We start from the raw sequence: 21,524 nt of genomic DNA, 5'->3' as shown, positions 1-21,524 counted from the left end.
GATCTATGTACCTGAACCCCTTGGTGCCTTTGGACATCCACTGTTATTAACTTTTTACCATTTAGAAAGTACCCTGTTCTATCCTTTTTGATCCAAAGTGGATGACCTCACATTTGTCTACATTGAATTCCATTTGCCACAATTTTGCCCATTCACCTAATCTATCAATATCCCTTTGTAATTTTATGTTTTCATCTACACTGCTTACAATGCCACCAATCTTTGTGTCATCGGCAAACTTAGATATGAGACTTTCTATGCCTTCATCTAAGTTGTTAATAAATATTGTGAATAATTGAGGCCCCAAGACAGATCCCTGTGGGACTCCACTAGTCACATTCTGCCAATGTAAATTTGATAAGGTCCCACATATCCCTACTCTATGTCGCCTTTCGCTCAGCTAATTTCCTAACCAAGTACTTTCCCCTCGATTCCATGGGCTTCTATCTTAGCTAACAGTCTCTTATGTGGGACCTTATCAAATGCCTTCCGGAAGTCCATATAAATAACATTCATTGACATTCCCCTGTTCACTACTTTAGTCATAGAGTCATAGAGTTATACAGCACGGATAGAGGCCCTTCGGCCCATTGTGTCCGCGCCGGCCATCAAGCCCTGTCTAATCTAATCCCATATTCCAGCATTTGGTCCGTAGCCTTGTATGCTATGGCATTTCAAGTGCTCATCCAAATGCTTCTTGAATGTTGTGAGGGTTCCTGCCTCCACAACCCTTTCAGGCAGTGAGTTCCAGACTCCAACCACCCTCTGGGTGAAAAAGTTCTTTCTCAAATCCCCTCTAAACCTCCCGCCTTTTACCTTGAATCTATGTCCCCTTGTTATAGAACCCTCAACGAAGGGAAAAAGCTCCTTAGTATCCATCCTATCTGTGCCCCTCATAATTTTGTACACCTCAATCATGTCCCCTCTCAGCCTCCTCTGCTCCAAGCAAAAGAAACCCAATCTTCCCAGTCTCTCATCATAGCTGAAGCGCTCCAGCCCTGGTAACATCCTGGTGAATCTCCTCTGCACCCTCTCCAAAGCGATCACATCCTTCCTGTAGTGTGGCGACCAGAACTGCACACAGTACTCCAGCTGTGGCCTAACCAGTGTTTTATACAGCTCCATCATAACCTCCTTGCTCTTATATTCTATGCCTCGGCTAATAAAGGCAAGTATCCCATATGCCTTCTTTACCACCTTATCTACCTGTTCCGCCGCCTTCAGGGATCTGTGAACTTGCACACCAAGATCCCTCTGACCCTCTGTCTTGCCTAGGGTCCTCCCATTCATTGTGTATTCCACCTCTTCAAAAAATTCAATCAGGTTTGTCAGGCACGACCTACGTTTCACAAATCCATGCTGGCTCTCCCTGATTAACTGAAAATTCTCGAGGTGTTCAGTCACCCTATCCTTAATTATAGACTCCAGCAATTTCCCCACAACAGATGTTAGGCTAACTGGTCTATAATTCCCGGGTTTCCCTCTCTCTCCTTTCTTAAAAAGCGGAGTGACATGTGCAATTTTCCAATCTAGAGGGACAGTTCCTGAATCTAGAGAACTTTGAAAGATTATAGTTAGGGCATCTGCAATCTGCTCACCTACTTCCTTTAAAACCCTGAAGGGCAATTGGGGATGGGTAATAAATGCTGGCCTTGCCAGCGAAGCCCACATCCCATGAACGAACAAAAAAAAAACACTGACCTCCATGACCAGTGGACCTTATGATACACACTGACCTCTGTGACACACAGTTGGACCCTATGATACACACTGACCCTCCTGCAGGTGGCGGTGTCTCGGGAGTTCGCACTGCGCCGCTGGGTGTTAAAATGGCGGCGAGTTGATCCGAAAGCCGGTGTCGAGTTGCTGTCCGCACCATGTTACTGCCCCACTTTCAGACCGGCTGTTGCCGGGCATTGGGTGTTTTACTGCGGATACAAACCGCCTGTCGACGGGTCCCTGCGGCGGAGAAATGGCAACGCCGCGTCTGCACTGAGGCCGGTTCGTCAACCGGCCGCTACCGCTGTTACGGCCTGACTCACCGGCAGCTGCTGCGGCTGCAGGGCAGGGACGCGGGCGCCTTTCTTCAGGGGCTGGTCACTAACGACGTGGAGGCTCTGGTGAGCGGGCCCCGGGACGCGCTTTACTGTCACTTGCTGAACTTGCAAGGGAGGACCATGTTCGATGTCATCCTCTATAGGTAGGTAGGTGGGGGGGAGTAACCGTCCGGCCTTGGGTTCGGCTGTCATAGAATCCTCGCACAGAAGGAGGCTGTTCGGCCCGTCGAGTCCGTGCCGGCTCTTTGAAAGAGCTGTCCAATTAGAATCATAGAATGGCTACAGCAAAGAGGAGGTCATTTGGCCCGTCGAGCCCATGCTGGCTCTCTGCAAGAGCAATCCAGCTCATCCCATTCCCGAGCCCTTTCCTTGTGGCCCTGCAAATGTTTATCCTTCATGTACTTATCCAATTCCCTTTTGAAAGCCATCGCTGAATCCACCTTCACCACCCCTTCAGGGAGTGCATTCCAGACCATAACTACTCGCTGTGCAAAAAAAGTTTTTCCTCATATTGCCTTTGGTTCTCCTGCCAATTACATTAAATCTATGACCTCTGGTTCTTGACCCTTTTGCCAGTGGGAACAGTTTCTCTCTGTCCACACTGTCTCGACCCCTCATGATTTTGAACACCTCCATCAAATCTCCTCTCAACCCATCTCTGCTCTAAGAACAACCCCAGCTTCTCCAGTCTGTCCACATAACCGAAGTCCCTTGCCCCTGGAACCATTCTAGTAAATCTTTTCTGCACCCTGTCTAAGGCCTTCACATCCTACCTAAAGTGCGATGCTCAGAATTGGAAACAATACTCCAGTTATGGCTGAAACAGTGTTTTATAAAGGTTCAACATAGCTTCCCTGCTTTTGTACTCTGTGCCTCTATTTATAAAGCCCAGGATCCCGTATGCTTTGTTAACTGCTTTCTCAACATGTCTTGCCACCATCAGTGATTTGTGCATATATATCCCCAGATCTCTCTGTTCTGCACCCCCTTTAGATTTGTACCCTTTAGTTTATATTGCCTCTCCTTGTTCTTCCTCTATCAAGAAAAGCAGCAGTCCTACTACCGACCCGTGGGGTAACCACTGTACACCTCCCTCCAGTCCGAGAAACAACTGTTCATCACTACTCTCTGTTTCCTGTCACTTAGCCAATTTTGAATCCATGCTGCCACTGCCCCTTTTATTCCATGGGCTTCAACTTTGATGACAAGCCTATTATGCGGACCTTTATCAAACGCCTTTTGGAAGTCCATATACACCCCGTCAACCGCATTGCCCTTATCGACCCTCTCTGTTACCTCATCAAAAAACTCAATCAAGTTAGTTGCTTGTTAACAATGTTAACTGTTAGATGCATAAAACGTTGTCTGATCAGTGAGTTTTCCTAATGTTTCATGACTTTGAGCTTTTTCAAGAATAGTACCCACATATTATTTGATACATAGAAACACAGAAAATAGGAGCAGGAGTAGGCCATTTGGCCCTTCGAGCCTACTCCGCCATTCAATATGATCGTGACTGATCCTCTATCTCAATACCATATTCCCGCTCTCTCCCCATACCCCTTGATGCCTTTTGTGTCTAGAAATCTATCTAGCTCCTTCTTAAATATATTCAGTGACTTGGCCTCCACAGCCTTCTGTGGTAGAGAATTCCACAAGTTCACCACCCTCTGAGTGAAGAAATTTCTCCTCATCTCAGTCCTAAATATCCTACCCCATATCTTGAGACTGTGACCCCTCGTTCTGGACCCCCCAGCCAGGGGAAACATCCTCCCTGTATCATAGAATCATAGAATCATAGAAGTTACAACATGGAAACAGGCCCTTCGGCCCAACATGTCCATGTCGCCCAGTTTATACCACTAAGCTAGTCCCAATTGCCTGCACTTGGCCCATATCCCTCGATACCCATCTTCCCCATGTAACTGTCCAAATGCTTTTTAAAAGACAAAATTGTACCCGCCTCTACTACTGCCTCTGGCAGCTCGTTCCAGACACTCGCCACCCTTTGAGTGAAAAAATTGCCCCTCTGGATCCTTTTGTATCTCTCCCCTCTCACCTTAAATCTGTGCCCCCTCGTTATAGACTCCCCTACCTTTGGGAAAAGATTTTGACTATCGACCTTATCTATGCCCCTCATTATTTTATAGACTTCTATAAGATCACCCCTGTCAGAATTTTATATGTTTCAATGAGATCCCCTCTCATTCTTCTAAACTCGAGTGAATACAGGCTGAGTCCACCCAATCTTTCCTCATACAACAGTCCTGCCATCCCAGGAATCAGTCTGGTGAACCTTCGCTGCACTCCCTCGATGGCAAGTTAATTTCTTAGATAAGGAGACCAAAACTGCACACAATAATCCAGGTGTGGTTTCGGCCCCGTATAACTGCAGTAAGACATCCTTGCTCCTATACTCAAATCCTCTTGCAGTGAAGGCCAACATACCACTTGCCTTCCGAACTGCTTGCTGCACCTGCGTGTTTGCTTTCATTGACTGGTGTACAAGGACACCCAGGTCCCTTTGTACATCAACATTTCCCAATCTATCACCATTTTAATAATACTCTGCCTTTCTGTTTTTCCTTCCCAAAAGGGTTTAACTTCACAATTATCCACATTATACTGCATCTGCCATGTATTTGCCCACTTACTCAACTTGTCTAAATCGCCTTGACGCCTCTTTGCATCCTCCTCACGTCTCACGATCCCACCTAGTTTTGTGTCGTCAGAAAACTTGGAAATATTACATTTGGTTCCCTCATTCAAATCATTGATAGATATTGCGAATAGCTGGGGCCCAAGCACTGATCCCTGCGGTTCACCACTAGTCACCCCGAGAAAGACCCATTTATTCCTACTCTCTGTTTCCTGTCTGTTAACCAATTTTCAATCCCATGTGCTTTAATTTTGCACACTAACCTCTTAAGTGGGACTTTAATAAAGGCCTTCTGAAAATCCAAATAAACCACATCCACTGGTTCTCCCTTATCTATTCTACCAGTTACATCCTCAAAAATACTCCAGTAGGTTTGTCAAACATGATTTCCTTTTCATAAATCCATGTTGACTTTGTCTAATCCCGCTGATATTTTCTAAGTGTCCTGTTATCACATCCTTTATAATAGACTGTAGCATTTTCCCTACTACTGATGTTAGGCTAACCGGACTGTAGTTCCCTGTTTTCTCTCCCTCCTTTTTTAAATAGTGGGGTTGCATTTGTCACCCTCCAATCTGTGGGAACTGTTCCATAATCTATAGAATTTTGGAAGATGCCAACTAATGCATCCACTATTTGCATGGCTACCTCTTTTAGTATTCTGGAATGCAAATTATCAGGCCCTGGGGATTTATTGGCTTTCAGTCCCATTAATTTCTCCAGCGCTATTTTCTTACTAATACTAATTTCCTATAATTCCTCCTTCTCGCTAGTCCCTTGGTTCCCTCGCATTTCTGGGAAGTTATTTGTAGCCTCTTCCGTGAAGACAGAACCAAAGTATTTGTTTAATTGCCCTGCCATTTCCTTGTTCCCCATTATAAATTATCCCGTTTCTGACTGTAAGGGACCTACATTTGTCTTCACTAATCTTTTTCTTTTTACATACTTGTAGAAACTTTTACAGTCCACTTTTATGTTCCTTGCAAGTTTACTCTCATTCTCTATTTTTCCCCTCTTAATCAATCTCTTGGTCCTTTTTTGCTGAATTCTAAACTGCTCCCAATCCTCAGGCTTGCTACTTTTTCTGGCAACTTTATATGACTCCTCTTTGGATCTAATACTATCCTTAATTTCTTTTGTTAGCCATGGTTGGGCCGCTTTTCCTTTTGTGTTTTTGCGCCAGATAGGAATGTATAATTGTTGCAATTCATGCATTCGTTCCTTAAATGTTAGCCATTGCCTATCCACCATCATGCCTTTTAATGAAGCTTCCCAATCTATCATAGCCAACTCACTCCTCATACCTTCGTAATTTCCTTTGTTTAGATTTTGGACCCTAGTTTCGGATTGGACTATTTCACTTTCCATCTTAATGAAGAATTCTATCATGATATGGTTACTCTTCCCTAAAGGACCCCGCAAATAAGATTATTAATTCCCCTTTCTCATTGCACAATACCCAATCTAGGATAGCCTGTTCCCTGGTTGGCTTGTCAACGTACTGGTCTAAAAAACCATCTCGTACACACTCCAGGAATTCGTCCTCCACAGTGTTATTGCTAATTTGGTTTGGCCAGTCTATATGTAGATTAAAGCCACCCATGATTACTGTAGTACCCTTGTTACATGCATTTCTAATTTCCTGTTTGATGCTGTCCCCTATATTACCACTACTGTTTGGAGGCCTATAGACAACTCCCACCAGTGTTTTCTGCCCTTTGGTGCTTCTTAACACCACCCAGACTGATCCTACATCTTTATTTTCTGAGCCAATATCCTTTCTCACTATTGCTCTGATTTCATCCTTTACTCACAACGCCACCCCACCTCCTTTTTCCTTTTTGCCTATCCTTCCTAAATATCGAATACCCTTGGATATTCAGCTCCCAGCCTTGGTCACCCTGCAGCCATGTCTCCGTAATCGCAATTATATCGTATCCGTTTATATGTATTTGCGCTGTTAATTTGTCTACCTTATTACGAATGCTTCGTGCATTCACATATAGTGCCTTTAGATCTGTCTTTTTAACATTTTTAGACATCTTAACATTTTTTTGTACAATGGCCCTATTTGTCTTATTACCATTTTTTTCTTACCCGGACCCTATTCGTTCGTGCACTCTTTTGTTTGTACTCTCGCGTCCCTTCCTGACACAATCTGGTTATCCTTACCCCAGTCACTTTCCTGCACTGCTTCCTTGTCTTTTCTCTTTAGCGTTCTAGATTTCTCTCCACCGGTACCCTCCCCCCACCCCCCCCCCCCCCCCCCCCCCACCTTATTTAGTATAAAGCCCTATCTACCTCCCTAGTTATTCAATTCGCTAGAACTCTGGTCCCAGCATGGTTCTGGTGTAGTCTGTCCCAACGAAACAGCTCTCTTTCCCCAGTACTGGTGCCAGTGCCCCATGAATCGAAACCCACTACTCCCACACCAATCTTTGAGCCACGCATTCATCTCTCTGATCTTATTTTACCCTATGCCAATCCAGAGATTATTACCTTTGTGGTTCTGCTTTTTAATTTAGTCCCTAGCTGCTCAAACTCTCTCAGCAGAACCTTTTTCTTAGTCCTACCTATATACTTAAGGAAATTTTTGATCAAGCCTGTAATTTGAGAGATTGTATACAGGAACCTACATTCTACCACTCACTGACACAGCAGGTTAGTAATGCAGACCACGAGTGAACCTCTGCTTTAGAAGGCAAGCATGGTTGGCCATTAGCCTTGGTTTGTTTAGCGCGAACTTTTGTGACTTTCGGTTTACAGATGTAATAACACGATCATAAAAGTTATTAGTCCAAATTAGATTAACGTTGTTTTGTACAGGGAATTGCATCTTCTGCATCAGAATACGTGCATAAATTTAAAATGTCCTGGAAATTATTATGCATGTTAACAATGAGTCTGGGATCCACTAAGCACCCTGTGCTACACATTATTTTGCTTTCTACAAGAGTTAAGAGCAGTTGTAAATTCATTTTAAAATTTAGTACTTAATGTCTTATGAAGTTTGGAACGCTAACAGTGAATTATTTTAGTGCATCTGTGTTGCTGGAGGTCGCCATTGCAAAATGGCTCTATCGGTTCTTACAAAATGGAATGTTCTGTTCCTTTAAATGCCAGGTTGCACAAAAGCCAAGATGAAGAGCCAACCATTCTGTTAGAATGTGATGCCACATTGCTTGATGATATTCAGAAGCACTTAAAAGTTTATAAGATTAGAAGGAAAGTGGACATATCCCCTTGTCCAGATCTTTGCCTGTGGACAATTCTCCCATTTGAACAGTCAACGGAAACTAGCAGTGCTTTAGAAGCAAACGCAAAGAAGGTAGTGGTGTGCACACGTGACCCTAGAACTGATGCCATGGGATGGCGGTTGGTGTTGGACAAGTTTGACAATCCATTAGACGTTGTCCCAGAAAGTCATCTAGGAGATATCCAGGACTACCATAGACATCGGTATAAGATAGGTAAGGAATGATCATACCTTGCAAACTGAAACATTGTAATCCAATGAAACCTGGTCTGACCCTCTTCAGGGGTCTTGTCTTTTAAAGGGGATACCGTGAAAAAATGTTTTGCAAACTTTTCTGTTTATTTGAAGAGGGAGAGAAGCTGTTGTTATTTTCACCATAGTGAGGAACACAAGCGAAGCAATGTGCTCCTTGACGCAACTTTCTAATGTGCTGTGTATTTGCTAATAAGCAAAATAACATTTTCCATACACTACTTTTTTATGAAGAGGGTTACCTTTTAAGTAGTCATATTCTCTTAGAATGAACAACTGAGAGGGTAGTAGCATCATAGATGGGATGATTATCTGGACTAATGGTTGTAATCAGTTATATTGGTTTTAAATGAATATTTTGTCTCCGTATTCACAAAGGAAAGGGATGATCCGGGCGTAGTAATTAAAGAGGAGAGGTGTGAAATATTGGATAAGGTGAACATAATGAGAGAGGAAGTACTAGAGGGACTGGAATCCTTGAAAGTTGATGGTCACCAGGGCCGGATGGATTGTTTCCTTGGCTATTGAAGGAAGCCAGGGAGGAAATAGCGGATGCTCTGAGGATCATTTTCCAATCCTCACTGGATACAGTGGAGGTACCGGAGGACTGGAAGGCTGCAAACATAGTACCATGGTTTAAAAAGGGTACCAGGGAAAGGCCGAACAATTATAGGCCGGTCAGTCTTACCTCGGTGGTGGGCAAACTGTTAGTTTATCCTATCTCTCAGTATTGATTCTGTCACTTGGAAAGGCATAGTTTAATCAGGGATAGTCAGCATGGATTTGTTCAGGGAAGATCATGCCTTACAAACCTGATTGAATTTTTTGAGTAAGTGACAAGGAGGATTGATGAGGGTAGTGCAGTGGATGTTGTCTACATGGATTTTAGTAAGGCATTTGACAAGGTCTCACATGGCAGACAAGTCAGAAAGATAAAAGCCCCATGGGATACAGGGAAATGTGGCGAATTGGATCCAAAATTGGCTCAGTAACAGGAAACAAAGGGTAAAAGTCGATGGATGTCTTTGCAATGGAAATCCGTTTCCAGTGGTGTGCCACAGGGCTCAGTGTTGGGTCCCTTGCTGTTTGTGGTATATATTAATGATTTGGACTTGAATGTAGAGGGCATGATTGGCAAGTTTGCAGACGACACAAAAATTGGCTGTGTAGCTGATAGTGAAGAGGATAGCTGTAGACTCCAAGAAGATATCAATGGGTTGGTGGAGTGGACAGGAAAGTGGCAAATGGAGTTCAACCCAGAGAAGTGTGAGGTAATGCACTTAGGGAGGGCAAACACTAAAAGGGAATATGCAGTGAACGGGAATATATTGAGGGGTAGAGGAAGTGAGAGACCTTGGAGTGCATGTGCACAGGTCCCTGAAGGTGGCAGTACAGGTATATAAGGTTGTGAAGAAGGCATACGGAATGCTCTCCGTTATTAGCCGAGGTATAGAATACAAAAGCAGGGATGTAATGATGGAACTGTATAAAACGCTGGTAAGGCCACAGCTGGAGTATTGTGCGCAGTTCTGTTCACCACATTACAAGAAGGACGTAATTGCTCGAGAGAATGCAGAGAAGATTTACAAGAATGTTGCCAGGGCTTGAAAATTGCAGCTACGAGGAGAGATTGGATAGGCTGGGGTTGTTTTCCTTGGAGCAGAGGAGGCTGAGGGGTGACTTGATTGAGGTGTACAAAATGCTATGGGGTCCAGATAGAGTAGACAGGAAGTACCTGTTTCCCCTCAAGGAGAGTTCAAGAACTAGAGGACATAGATTTAAGCTGATTGGCGGAAGGATTAGAGGGGACATGAGGAAAAACTTTTTTACCCAGAGGGTGGTGGGTGTATGGAATTCGCTGCCCGAATTGGTGGTAGAGGCAGGGACCCTCAACTCTTTTTAAAAAGTACCTGGACCTGCACCTAAAGTGCTGTAAGCTGCAGGGCTACGGACTGGGTGCTGGAAGGTGGGATTAAAATGGGCACCTGGTTGTTCTTCGAGCTGGCGCGGACACGATGGGCCGAATGGCCCTCTTCTGTGCTGTATCTTTTCTATGGTTCTGTGGTTCTATATTGTCAAAGCCCCAAATTTTCTTATTTTCTCCAGTGCTGAAAATTTAATCTTGTCTGAAATTTTTGTGCACTTTTTTGTCACACATCTCTATGTATAATCCAGCAGTATTCTGCTTCTAAATCTGGCTCCGAGAGACTGGCTAACCCAACACGTAATGGAGTGCATTAGAGTAGAGAGAAAGACTTCAAACTTCTCCTGCTGTGGTACTGAGTTATACAGATCATGAAGGGCTTCCTCTGGCCCAAATGTGACATCCAAGACCAAGTTAAGAGGTGGATTTACAACAAAAAGGGAAAACGGCTTTGTGGAGAGAAGGCTCTGCTATACACTGGCCTATCACTGAATGCCCTGGGGAGGGGGCAGCTTATCCTCATGCCTCTTTACCAAAGCCCCTTACACGAGGACCTGGATTAAGCAGTTGTTGATGAGCCATCCTGGTACATGGCAGTGGACATCTTCAACGTAGGGTATGGCACAATGGCGTAGGTCCTTCTGCTTCGCTGAGGGCAGATATTCATCTTAAACTGATAAGGAAATTCTGAGACTTGGGGCTACAGCTGCTGGAAGACCTACTGTGAAGCCTGGATATGAGAGCACGTGTTCTTATATTCAGGGCTCAAAGCCTACTGATTTTGATAGGCATGCAGCTGCTGTTGAAGCTCTACACATCCAATTGGTTCAATGTGATAAGATATGTTGCTATGCTGTGTTCAGGTGGCAATGCACTCATGTTTTATAGTGAGTTGTGCTGCTCATCAGTGCCGCTTGTGAGGAGCTTCTGGGACCTGTTCTCCACCTAGCGAGAGCTGAAGCCCACACTGATCAGTTGTCTAATGACCAGCTAGTGATTATCCTCCTTTGGGGGAGTAAGCAGGGTCTCTGGGGTCAGGGATGCTCCAAGATGACATGCCTGGTGATAATGTTTGGAGCCAAGTCTGTTCTCGGGCAGACTTGGTAATCAATACCAGAACCAGTCAGTTCTGCAGTACTTCAGGGCACCCTTGGTGATTGTCTAGCCAGCCTTGCTCACTAATGAAAGTTGGAGGAATAGAGCTGTCACTGGGGGCAGGGATTCTTCCCGCTCAGCTTCAGATAATTCTGCAAGCCGGTGCCCTAATGGTTACGATAGACATAGAAAATAGGAGCAAGAGTAGGCCCTTCGGGGCTGCTCCGCCATTCAAAATGATCATGGCTGATCGTCTAACTCAGTACAATGTTCCTGCTTTTCCCCATATCCCTTAATCCCTTCAGCATTAAGAAATATATCTATCTCCTAGCCAGCAAGCAGTGAGAAGCTGCGGCGTTTTAGCTAGTTATACTCCAGCAGTAATCCTGCACATGCTTGGGTTTCCTTGGTTATTCCAATTTGTGCCTAATGTCTCTGGAAGGGTCAGTAGGCAGTGTCTTTATGGGGATGAGAGTATGTACTCTGTATCGGGCAAACAAATTTGTAGGTTTCTTGTCTTGTTTTGTACACATAAACATGGTAATGGATTCCATGCATATCAGATACCGGCTGATTAAAAAGAAAATCTGGTTGCATCATCAGAGTGACCGCGTCAAAGTCCGGACATTTTTTTTAACCTTAAGAGGTCCAAGTGCTTCAAAGAGCTGGGCACACTGTTAACAAGTCATCTCGCCAAAGAGGTCCAAGGGTTGAGTGTTATTTTGAAATGTTTCTTCAGTGAGAACATTGAGTAGCTGAGTGCTAACGCACTGAAGATTATTGAGAAGAAATGTCAGTTATTAGAATGTATAAGAACAAATGGGTTAAACTGTACGGATCAGTAGGATAGATGGTGATATTGCTAAGCTGCCTTTGTCTTAATTTATTTAAGGAATTCCTGAAGGTGTGAAAGACCTTCCATCTGGAGTAGCAATACCTCTGGAATCAAACCTAGCTTATATGAATGGGATCAGCTTCACCAAGGGTTGTTACATTGGGCAAGAGTTGACTGCTCGAACTCACTACACAGGCGTAATAAGGAAAAGGCTGATGCCAATCCAACTGGACAACCCTTTGCCGCCTGGCAGTATTCCCGAAAAGGTGCAGATTGTAACTGAATCTGGGAAATCGGCTGGAAGGGTCAAGAACTACGAGGGTGACGTTGGTTTAGCCTTGATTCGACTGGCCTTCGTACATGAACCTCTTTGTGTGCGCACAGCAGGCGATGTTTGCGTGCAGTTGAGGGCAACCGTTCCAGATTGGTGGCCAAATGATAAGAATAAATAAATGAATATATGTTTTGTAACGAGCACCTATTTTTTTTGTGGAAAATATATTTTCCTAAATAGAGAAATAGATTTACGAAAGTGTTTTGTGTGCGGTTTTTTTTAAACCCAGTATTGCAATTTCATCATTTGACTTTATCCTCAGGTGAGATTTTCCATCTGTATCACATTGCAGTTAGTTGCATTTGCTAACGTGGTTAGGATGAGTGTTTAATAAGATTGTGATTTGGTTGTCTACAGGAGTCCTATTCATTCCCCTCTCAGAATTAGTTTTAACCTTGTGAGGAAACTGTTTCTTCAGTGAGAACTTGAAGCAACTAAGTGCTGACCCATTGAAGTACATTAAGAAGAAATGTCAATGTTATTGGAATGTATGATTGAATAGGTTAAACTGGGCATGTAACTAGGATGTTACTAAGCTGTCACTTTTGAGATGCATGCATTAATTTATTTATCGCTTTTTTTTGTTTCTCATTATTTTGTCCTCTTACCCTCCCCTCCCTCCCCCCCCCCCCCCCCACCCAAAACCACACAGCCCAATTAAGAGTTTTTGTGGGTATGTATGTGCCCATTGGACAACCTGTCTACAATTTGGCACTAAATTAACAATCTCTCTCCAGCCATGGGATGACGTCGGAACTGAAAAAATATTACACGTGCAATTGACGGGTTTGGGTTTGGATCTGAGTTTGGATCTGAGTGTACTATTGGAATAAAGTGAAGGGAAATTGATTGTGCACCTAACTCTGCTGAACCTGAAAGTTCTTGGTGTTAGTACTGGTTGTCTAAAATACAAAGTGGTCTATAAGCACAAAAAAATAATTGGAAAACGTAAAGGTTTTTTTAAAAGTATTGCTGGCTCAGGCAATAGCTCAATAGATGTCTGGTGTCCAAAGTTGCTGGATTACTTTTCCCAGTCATGAAAAGTAATAGGCTTTAGGCCTGTTTGGATTCCAGAAAAAAAAAATTACCTGAATTGCATTACAACTACTATCCAGCCCTTCCAAGTTTTCTCCCCTTGTCCCTCTAAAGGTTCCAGATTGCATCATGTCCCAGAGGCAGTAGTAGAGGCGGGTACAATTTTGTCTTTTAAAAAGCATTTAGACAGTTACATGGGTAAGATGGGTATCGAGGGATATGGGCCAAGTGCAGGCAATTGGGACTAGCTTAGTGGTATAAACTGGGCGACATGGACATGTTGGGCCGAAGGGCCTGTTTCCATGTTGTAACTTCTATGATTCTATAACAGTGCCATGGGTACTAACGGCTCTATGCTACAGCTCCAAGAAGGGACGTATTGCTTTTTATACTGAGAAAAGGAATCCTAGGAATTGCTGGAGGAAAAAGACAGCCCCATCTAGTTCACCTTTTACCATCCTGGTGGTCGCATGATACAATGATAATGGAGTTGTTGACGAATCATAGCAATCAGTCTCTATCAATTAGTCTACAACAGACTCAGGGAAAACCCCAGAGCTTTGGGAACCATAAAATCCAAAGTCACCTGTTCCTCCCAGGCGTGCTGCACTTATCACATGTCCTGTCTCAAATTACTCTTATACTGTATCCTAAAATGTTATTTCTGAAAAAAATCCATTTAACTTGACTGAATCAATATTAACTGCTTCCACCGTCTCTCTAGGGAGCATGTTCCATAGATGAAATTGTTTCAGCAGATTAGTTTTGAATTTACCTCCCCTTCAAGCACAGGCCATGTCCACTGTTCTGGACAAGGTGAAATAGCTTGTCATGGTCTACAGTAACTAGTCCTTTTAGAATCCTAAAAACAGCAAATCATATCACCTCTCAACCTACTCTTTTTTTCTAGTGAGAACATGCCAAATTTACACAATCGTTCCTCATAAACCAATCCCTCTATTATTAAGAAATGAATTTCTGTGGAGGTTCTCCTGCTCGATCGCTGTAATTTCAGTAAAAGAACAAAAACCCCAGAAAATTGGGTTAAACACTAGCACAGCAGACGAATGGGAGAACATCCATGGACATTCACCATCCCCTTAAATTCTTTCTTGATCTTAACTCTATATGTTTTAACATATAGAGTTAAAACCAGGTTCAGTTTAAGACATGATGCAATCTGACTGACATACATCAGACAAAGTGTCAGTTGATATCATTTAGGCAGGCCTTGAAGTGCAATTTGTAAACGTACATTTATATTGCACTGTTGATGCACAAAGTGCTTCAGAGAAGCATAATTGGATAAATATTGACACTGAGCAAAAGGAGATATTAGGAAGAGTGACTAATAGCTTGATCGAAGAGTTGGGTTATAAGGGGGGTTTTAAAGGATGGAGAGGCTGAGAAGTTTAGGGATACAATTCCAGAATGTAGGACCTAGACAGGTTAAAGCACAGCCGTCAATGATGGGGCGAATGAGTGAGGGATGCAGCAAAGGCCAAAGATCTCAGAGGGTTGTAGAGTTGGAGAAGGTTACAGAGATAGGGAGGGGCGAAGCCATAAAGGGATTTAATTTTAAAGGATGAGAATTTTAAATTTGAGGCTTTGGGGGACCAGTAGGTCAGCAAGCACACTTTCCTACTTTCTTTAACCTTATTGTCCTGCACTATGGGTTGTGGAGCAACTGGGGAGGACTGGTGATAAAGGAAACACCCAAAAGGGTTGGAAGGTTTTCAATGAAAAATTTCAAAAAAAAACATTTAAGCATTTGTTTCAGCAACTTTGATTAATAATGGCTGGGTTAGAAGAAAAACACAGAGTATGACAAATAATTTTAAAGAAATTATAGGGTAAATTTTATGGTCCTAGTTCCCGGCCTGTAGAGCTGGTGTGTTGCACGCTTTTTGCTTGCCTGAAATAAGAATGGCTGATCCCACCAAATCTTTCAGGGTTAGACCCAATTAAATATTCCTTGTGTAGGGTATTTGTTTTTACTCTCTTAACTCTTTAGGGTAATCAGTGGTGAGATCAAGCAAGACTTTAAACTTTTCTAACTAATTTTATTAACATTAAAACAGTACAGGTTTGCAGATAGAGATTCATACAACCTTTAAATCAGTTATACAATTCGAAACTTAAAATGACCAATTCTTTTGCTTCGTGAACAATGAAAGGTTAATTCTCCGCCGACATTCTGCTTGGTAAGAGGTGAATAATCCACTGACTTGTTGCGTCGCGTTCTTATGGTCTAACTCATGCGCTGAGCACTGGTCGGTCGTGGACTGTCTCTTATACCATTCTTGCTGGCGATCATAACCTCTCAGTAATTTTCCATTGTCTCTTTCCCATGGTTACACAGACTGGTGCTACCAAACGGCACCTGGTGTTTATGATGTTTTCCCACAGTCTCTCAAGGCCTTCTTATCTGTAGCCTTCCGACAGTCTGCATAACACTTTTCGAGTTTAGTCAAGCTTCCCAGCATGCCCTCTTGAATAGTCAGTTTAACAGTTCTTTTAACCAAACTCCGCCCCTTTAACAGGTAATAGGTAAAGTCCCAAAATCCTACAATTGCAAGCTATCAGCTTAGATTGAATCTCCTGCTGGGTGCTCAACAAAGGGGACGAGGAATATCCGGTATAGCTGCAGCTACCATTTAACGGATAGGTGATTTTCTTTTCTACGACAAGATGATCAGGCACATAAAATTGTTGTAAACAATGGCGCAGAGCTCACTAAGAACTTGTTACAGCTATGGAGCTCTTCCTTCATGAAGTGGGCCAAAGGAGGATTGCCCTGATTGATCCTGAAGGCCCACAAGAGAATGTCCAGACTACGTGGCAAAGGAGAAAGCAAAAGGGGTGAACGTTCAGAGGACCTGGGAGCAGATGGGGGCGATGTTTGCTACCACCAAAATCTGTCAAGGTAAGACTACCCAGCATTTCCCTATATAAAGTAGTTGGGTAAGGTATATATGCCACAAAGAGTTTAATCTCGACCTGTCACACCTTGATTAAGGCCATGGACAAACCTTACAGTTCTTTCAGCGGTTCATATTCATGGCCTTACTGTAGCAGGGCAAACTTTCTAGATGCAAATTAGAATTGGAACTATTGTCATCAGCAAAGGTGTGCCCAGAAAGCAAGCTTCCAGTAAAACCCATTAGCATGATGTGTATACATTTACTCATGCAAAGTGGGCATTTGGATGTCTCTGTAAGTGCACTTTAAACTTCTAGTATCTCAAGAATCTCTTTTTCATGAATGCCATGGTATTGTGTGTAGGAGCCTGGAGGGCCACATGGCTGCCATCAATAATACAACAACTTGCATTTCTATAGCGCCTTTAACGTAGTAAAACGTCTCGAGGCACTTCACAGGAGCAATTATCAAACAAAATTTGTCACTGAGCACATAAGGAGTTATTAGGACAGGTGACCAAAAGCTTGGTCAAAGAGGTAGGTTTCAAGGAGTGTTCTAAAGGAGGAGGCGAAAGAGGTACAGAGGTTTAGGGAGGGAATTCCAGAGCTTAGAGCCTAGGCAGCTGAAGGCACGGCCACCAATGGTGGTGCGATTAAAATCGGGGATGCGCAAGAGGCAAGAATTGGAGGAGTGCAGAGATCTCAGAGGGTTCTAGGGCTGGAGGAGGTTACAGAGATAGGGAGGGGCGAGGCCATGGAGGGATTTGAAAAACAAGGATGAGAATTTTAAAATTGAGGTGTTCTCTGACCAGTAGCCAATGTCGGTCAGCAAGAGCAGGGCTTGGACTTAGTAGAATTCTGTGAAGCATATGATTGTGCTGGCTTTTTCTCCTGGGAAGATGTTTGTCCTCGTGAGCAGCACATGAGTGAGCTGCTTGATGCACCTGTGCGCTGCAAATTGATTGATGTTCCATCTGTTCCCTAAGGTAGCTTTATATGAACCAGAGGCCTAAAAGTTCAGTACCATGGTCACCATCACAGCAACTGGCCTTGTTCTTGTTGAAGTTGTCTGATGGTCAGATTCCAGTGGATCGCATTGCGATAAGTGGGGAATATGTAACAATTCAAATCACAAATCACTTGCATTTATGCAGCACTTTGAGACATCTCTGTATGTGCACTGCAAACTTCTAGTATCTCAAAGAACCTCTTTTTCATGAATGCCGTGGTATTGTGTGTAGGAGCCTGGAGGGCCACATGGCTGCCATCAATAATACAACAACTTGCATTTATATAGCGCCTTTAACGTAGTAAAACGTCTCAAGGCGCTTCACAGGAGCATTATCAAACAAAATTTGTAACTGAGCACATAAGATATTAGGACAGGTGACCGAAAGCTTGGTCAAAGAGGTAGGTTTCAAGGAGTGTCCTAAAGGAAGAGAGAGAGGTGCAGAAGTTTAGGGAGGGAATTCCAGAGCTTAGGGCCTAGGCAGCTGAAGGCACGGCCACCAATGATGGTGCGATTAAAATCGGTGATGCGCAAGAGGCAAGAATTGGACATGCTAGGATGTCTCAAAGTGCTCTTCAGCCAATTAAGTACTTTTTGAAGTGTAGTCACTGTTGTAATGTAAGAAATGGGGCAGCCAATTTGCACTCAGCAAGCTCCCACAAATAGTAATATGATAATGACCAGATAATCTGTTTTTAGTGGTGTTAGTTGAGGGATAAATGTTGGCCAGGTCACCGGGGAAATAGCGCCATGGGATCTTTTATGTCCAGCTGAGTGGGCAGTTCAACGACTCAAACAAAAGACGGCATCTCAAAGTGCAGCACTCCCTCGGTACTGTGCTGGAGTGCCAACCTGGATTATGTGCTTAAGTCTCTTGAGTGGGACTTGAAAGCACAACCTCATGACTCAGAGGCAAGACTGCTACCCACTGAGCCACGGCTGACACCGAAGAGAGATTATATATATTTTTAGTATCTATTAGATGTGTATGCTCACAGATGGGCAATATAAATCCCCACATTTAAGAGTTACTGTCTGGATGCTAATTAAGGTGTAGTATTAGAATTGGAAAAGTGTTACATATTTTGTTATTTTCATAGCCAAGGAGGGACTGAGATAAATGTTCTGTAAAAATAGTGCATGCTGCATAACTATCTTTTGCTATTGCTTATCTGTTACTTCTAATAAACGTACATTCTGGTTTACACCATGGTCTGAGTATTTAGTCTTCTGCTTAGTGGCTTGGCATAGTTGGTAACAGTCTCACACTCGTGAGTCAAACAGTCATGGGTTCAAGTACCAGTACGGATTTGAGCACATAATCTAGGCTGACACTTCAATGCAGTCTTGATTGAATGCTACATTGTCAGATTAGACTTTAAACCAAAGCCCTGTCTACCTGCTCAGGTGGATGTATTTGAAGAGCAGGAAGATGTCCTGGCCAACATTCTTCCCTTAATTGACATTACCAAAACATATTACCTGATCATTCATTCATTTGCTGGGACCTTGCTGTGTGCAAATTGGACATGAAAGATGCTATATAAATGCAAGTCCTTTCTTTCAGTCATATCTCCTGTGTCCTGAACCACTACATTCAAGAGAAGCCATGAATATTGCAGGAGGAAGACCAACTGGCTTTTGTGAATTCATGAAAAAAAATAGCAAAATTGACACAGATCTACCCTAAAGGACATCACCACATTAGCCAGTCATTCTGTTAAAAGATTTTAAATGACAAATCATGTTATCAACAAGCCAGTTGGAATGGAGACAGTACAATACAGAACAAATGATTCTTCTAGTTGTTCAGACCCTGGCGTACAACAAACTTCTGACATTGATTTAGTGAAAAAGCTGGAACCGTTTGAATAAAGTTCCCAGATCGTCATGCCTCTGTGCTCTACACCACATTAAGTATATTAGCACATAATACTAAGTGGGTTGCTATGTAAATATTTCTGGTTGATTTAAAAAAAAAGTATTTAATTTAATGCAGGAGTGTCCAAGCGTTTTTCCATTGTGAATTACTCAGGTGCATACTATGGAGTCTTGCAGGCTGCATATAAACTTTAAATCAATGTTCCCATTAACTTGCATGTATCTCAAGCTGTGGATAACAACAGATCTTGACAGTTTGATTGAGGAATTATCCACTAGTGAGGCAGCAGGGCTAACAGCCCTTTCCAAATGACAGGCCCATGAAATTCAAATAGAACAGGCCAGTGACAAAGAAATATAAATACAAACAAAATGGAACTGCCTGGGCTTTAGGAGACAAATTGTCAGGGCTTGTGGACCTCATTTAGCCCACAGGCTGTAGTTTGGATACTTCTGTTTTAAAATATGTGATGATAAAGTGGAATGTTGGTGAGTTGCAGGCGCAAATAGCCACATGGCAATATGATGTAGTGGCGATAACGGTGACCTGACTCAAAAAAAGGCAGAATTGGGTACTACATATTCCTGGATTCAGGAAAGTTAGGGAAGGAAAAAAAGTAGCGAGAGGTGGCAGTATTGATTAAGGAGAATATTGCAGTGCTGGAGAGAGAGAGAATGTCCTGGAGGGGTCAAGGACACAATCTATTTGGTTAGAGTTAAGAAACTATAGAGGTGCCATTACACTACTGGGTGTATTCTATAGGCCACCAACTAGTGGGAAGAATATAGAGGAGCAAATTTGCAGGGAAATTAGAGAGGTGCAAGAACTATAGAGTAGTGATAATGGGGGACTTCAACTATTCTCATATAGATTGGGATACTAATAGTGTAAATGGCAAAGAGGGGGAGGAATTTCTGAAGTGTGTTCAGGAGAACTTTCTTGAACAGTATGTTTCCGGCCCAACGAGAAAGGAGGTATTGCTGGATCTAGTTCTGGAGAATGAGGTGGGTCAAGTGGAGCAAGTGTCAGTGGGGGAACATTTAGCGAACAGTGATCATGCTATCATAAGGTTTAGATTAGTTATGGAAAAGGAGAAGGAGCAATCTAGAGTAAAAATACTTAATTGGAGGAGGGCCAATTTCAGTGGGTTGAGAGCGGATCTGGCCCGGGTAAATTGGAACCAAAAATTGGCAGGCAAAACTGTAATCGAACAATGGGTAGCCTTTAAAGAGGAGATAGTTTGGGTGCAGAGTAGGTACATTCCCACGAGGGGGAAAGGTAGGGCAACCAAAGCCAGAGCTCCCTGGATGACAAAAGAGAGAGAGAGAGAGTAAGATGAAGTAGAAAAAGGGGGCGTACAATAGATATCGGGTTGATGATATAAGTGAGAACCAGGCTGAATATAGAAAGTACAGAGGAGAAGTGAAAAAGGAAATAAGAGGGGCAAAGAGGGAGTATGAGAATAGACTAGTGGCTAACATAAAAAGGAATCCAAAAGTCTTCTGTAAAATAGTAAACGGATAGTAAGAGGAGGGGTGGAGCCAATTAGAGACCAAAAAGGAGATCTACGCATGGAGGCAGAGGGCATAGCTGAGGTACTAAATGAGTACTATGCATCTGGCTTTGCCAAGGAAGAAGATGCTGCCAAAGTCACAGTAAAAGGGGATGTGGTTGATACTGGATGGGGTAAAAATTGATAGAGGAGGTACTAGAAATGCTTGTTATGCTTAAAGTAGATAAGTCACCCGGTCCAGATGGAATGAATCCTAGGTTGCTGAGGGAAGTAAGGGTGGAAATTGCAGAGGTGCTGGCCATAATCTTCCAATCCTCCTTAGATGCGGGGGTGGTGCCAGAGGACTGGAGAATTGCAAATTACAGCCTTGTTCAAAAAAGGGTGTAAGGATAAACCCGGCAATTACATGCCAATCAGTTTAACCTCGGTGGTGGGGAAGCTTTTAGAAACGATAATCCGGGACAAAGTTAATAGTCACTTGGACAAGTGTGGATTAATAAAGGAAAGCCAGCATGGATTTGTTAAAGGAAAATCGTGTTTAACTAACTTGATTAAGTTTTTTGATGAGGTATCAGAGAGGGTTGATGTTGTGTATATGGACTTTCATAAAGTGCCACATAATAGGCTTGTCTGCAAAATTGAAGCCCATGGAATAAAAGGGGTAGTGGCAGCACGGATACAAAATTGGTTAAGTGACAGGAAACAGCAAGTAGTGGTGCATGGTTTTTTTTCGGACTGGAGGGAGGTATATA

At 43.1% G+C, this 21,524-nt stretch overlaps 1 protein-coding gene across 1 annotated transcript; it reads left to right on the top strand.

Moving 5' to 3' along the window:
- Positions 1-1,808: 1,808 nt before the first annotated feature.
- iba57 (iron-sulfur cluster assembly factor IBA57) lies at positions 1,809-12,610 on the top strand. The gene is made up of 3 exons (XM_067968070.1): positions 1,809-2,200; positions 7,840-8,186; positions 12,136-12,610. Exons 1-3 carry the CDS (start codon positions 1,878-1,880, stop codon positions 12,528-12,530), a joined length of 1,065 nt encoding a protein of 354 aa, XP_067824171.1. The 5' UTR covers positions 1,809-1,877; the 3' UTR covers positions 12,531-12,610.
- The last annotated feature ends 8,914 nt before the right edge of the window (positions 12,611-21,524 follow it).

This window comes from Heptranchias perlo, chromosome 2, assembly GCF_035084215.1.
Source record: "Heptranchias perlo isolate sHepPer1 chromosome 2, sHepPer1.hap1, whole genome shotgun sequence".
NCBI lineage: Eukaryota > Metazoa > Chordata > Chondrichthyes > Hexanchiformes > Hexanchidae > Heptranchias > Heptranchias perlo.
Note: the sequence above shows the minus strand (reverse complement) of the source record. Positions and strands in the feature narration are given on the sequence as shown.

What these genes read in the sequence shown, in the direction of transcription:
- iba57 (XM_067968070.1), top strand. Translation starts at nt 1,878, where the DNA reads ATGTTACTGCCCCACTTTCAGACCGGCTGTTGCCGGGCATTGGGTGTT. An exon ending in TTCGATGTCATCCTCTATAG is followed by an intron (nt 2,201 to 7,839) that starts GTAGGTAGGTGG and finishes TTTAAATGCCAG; the next exon opens with GTTGCACAAAAGCCAAGATG. An exon ending in TAGACATCGGTATAAGATAG is followed by an intron (nt 8,187 to 12,135) that starts GTAAGGAATGAT and finishes AATTTATTTAAG; the next exon opens with GAATTCCTGAAGGTGTGAAA.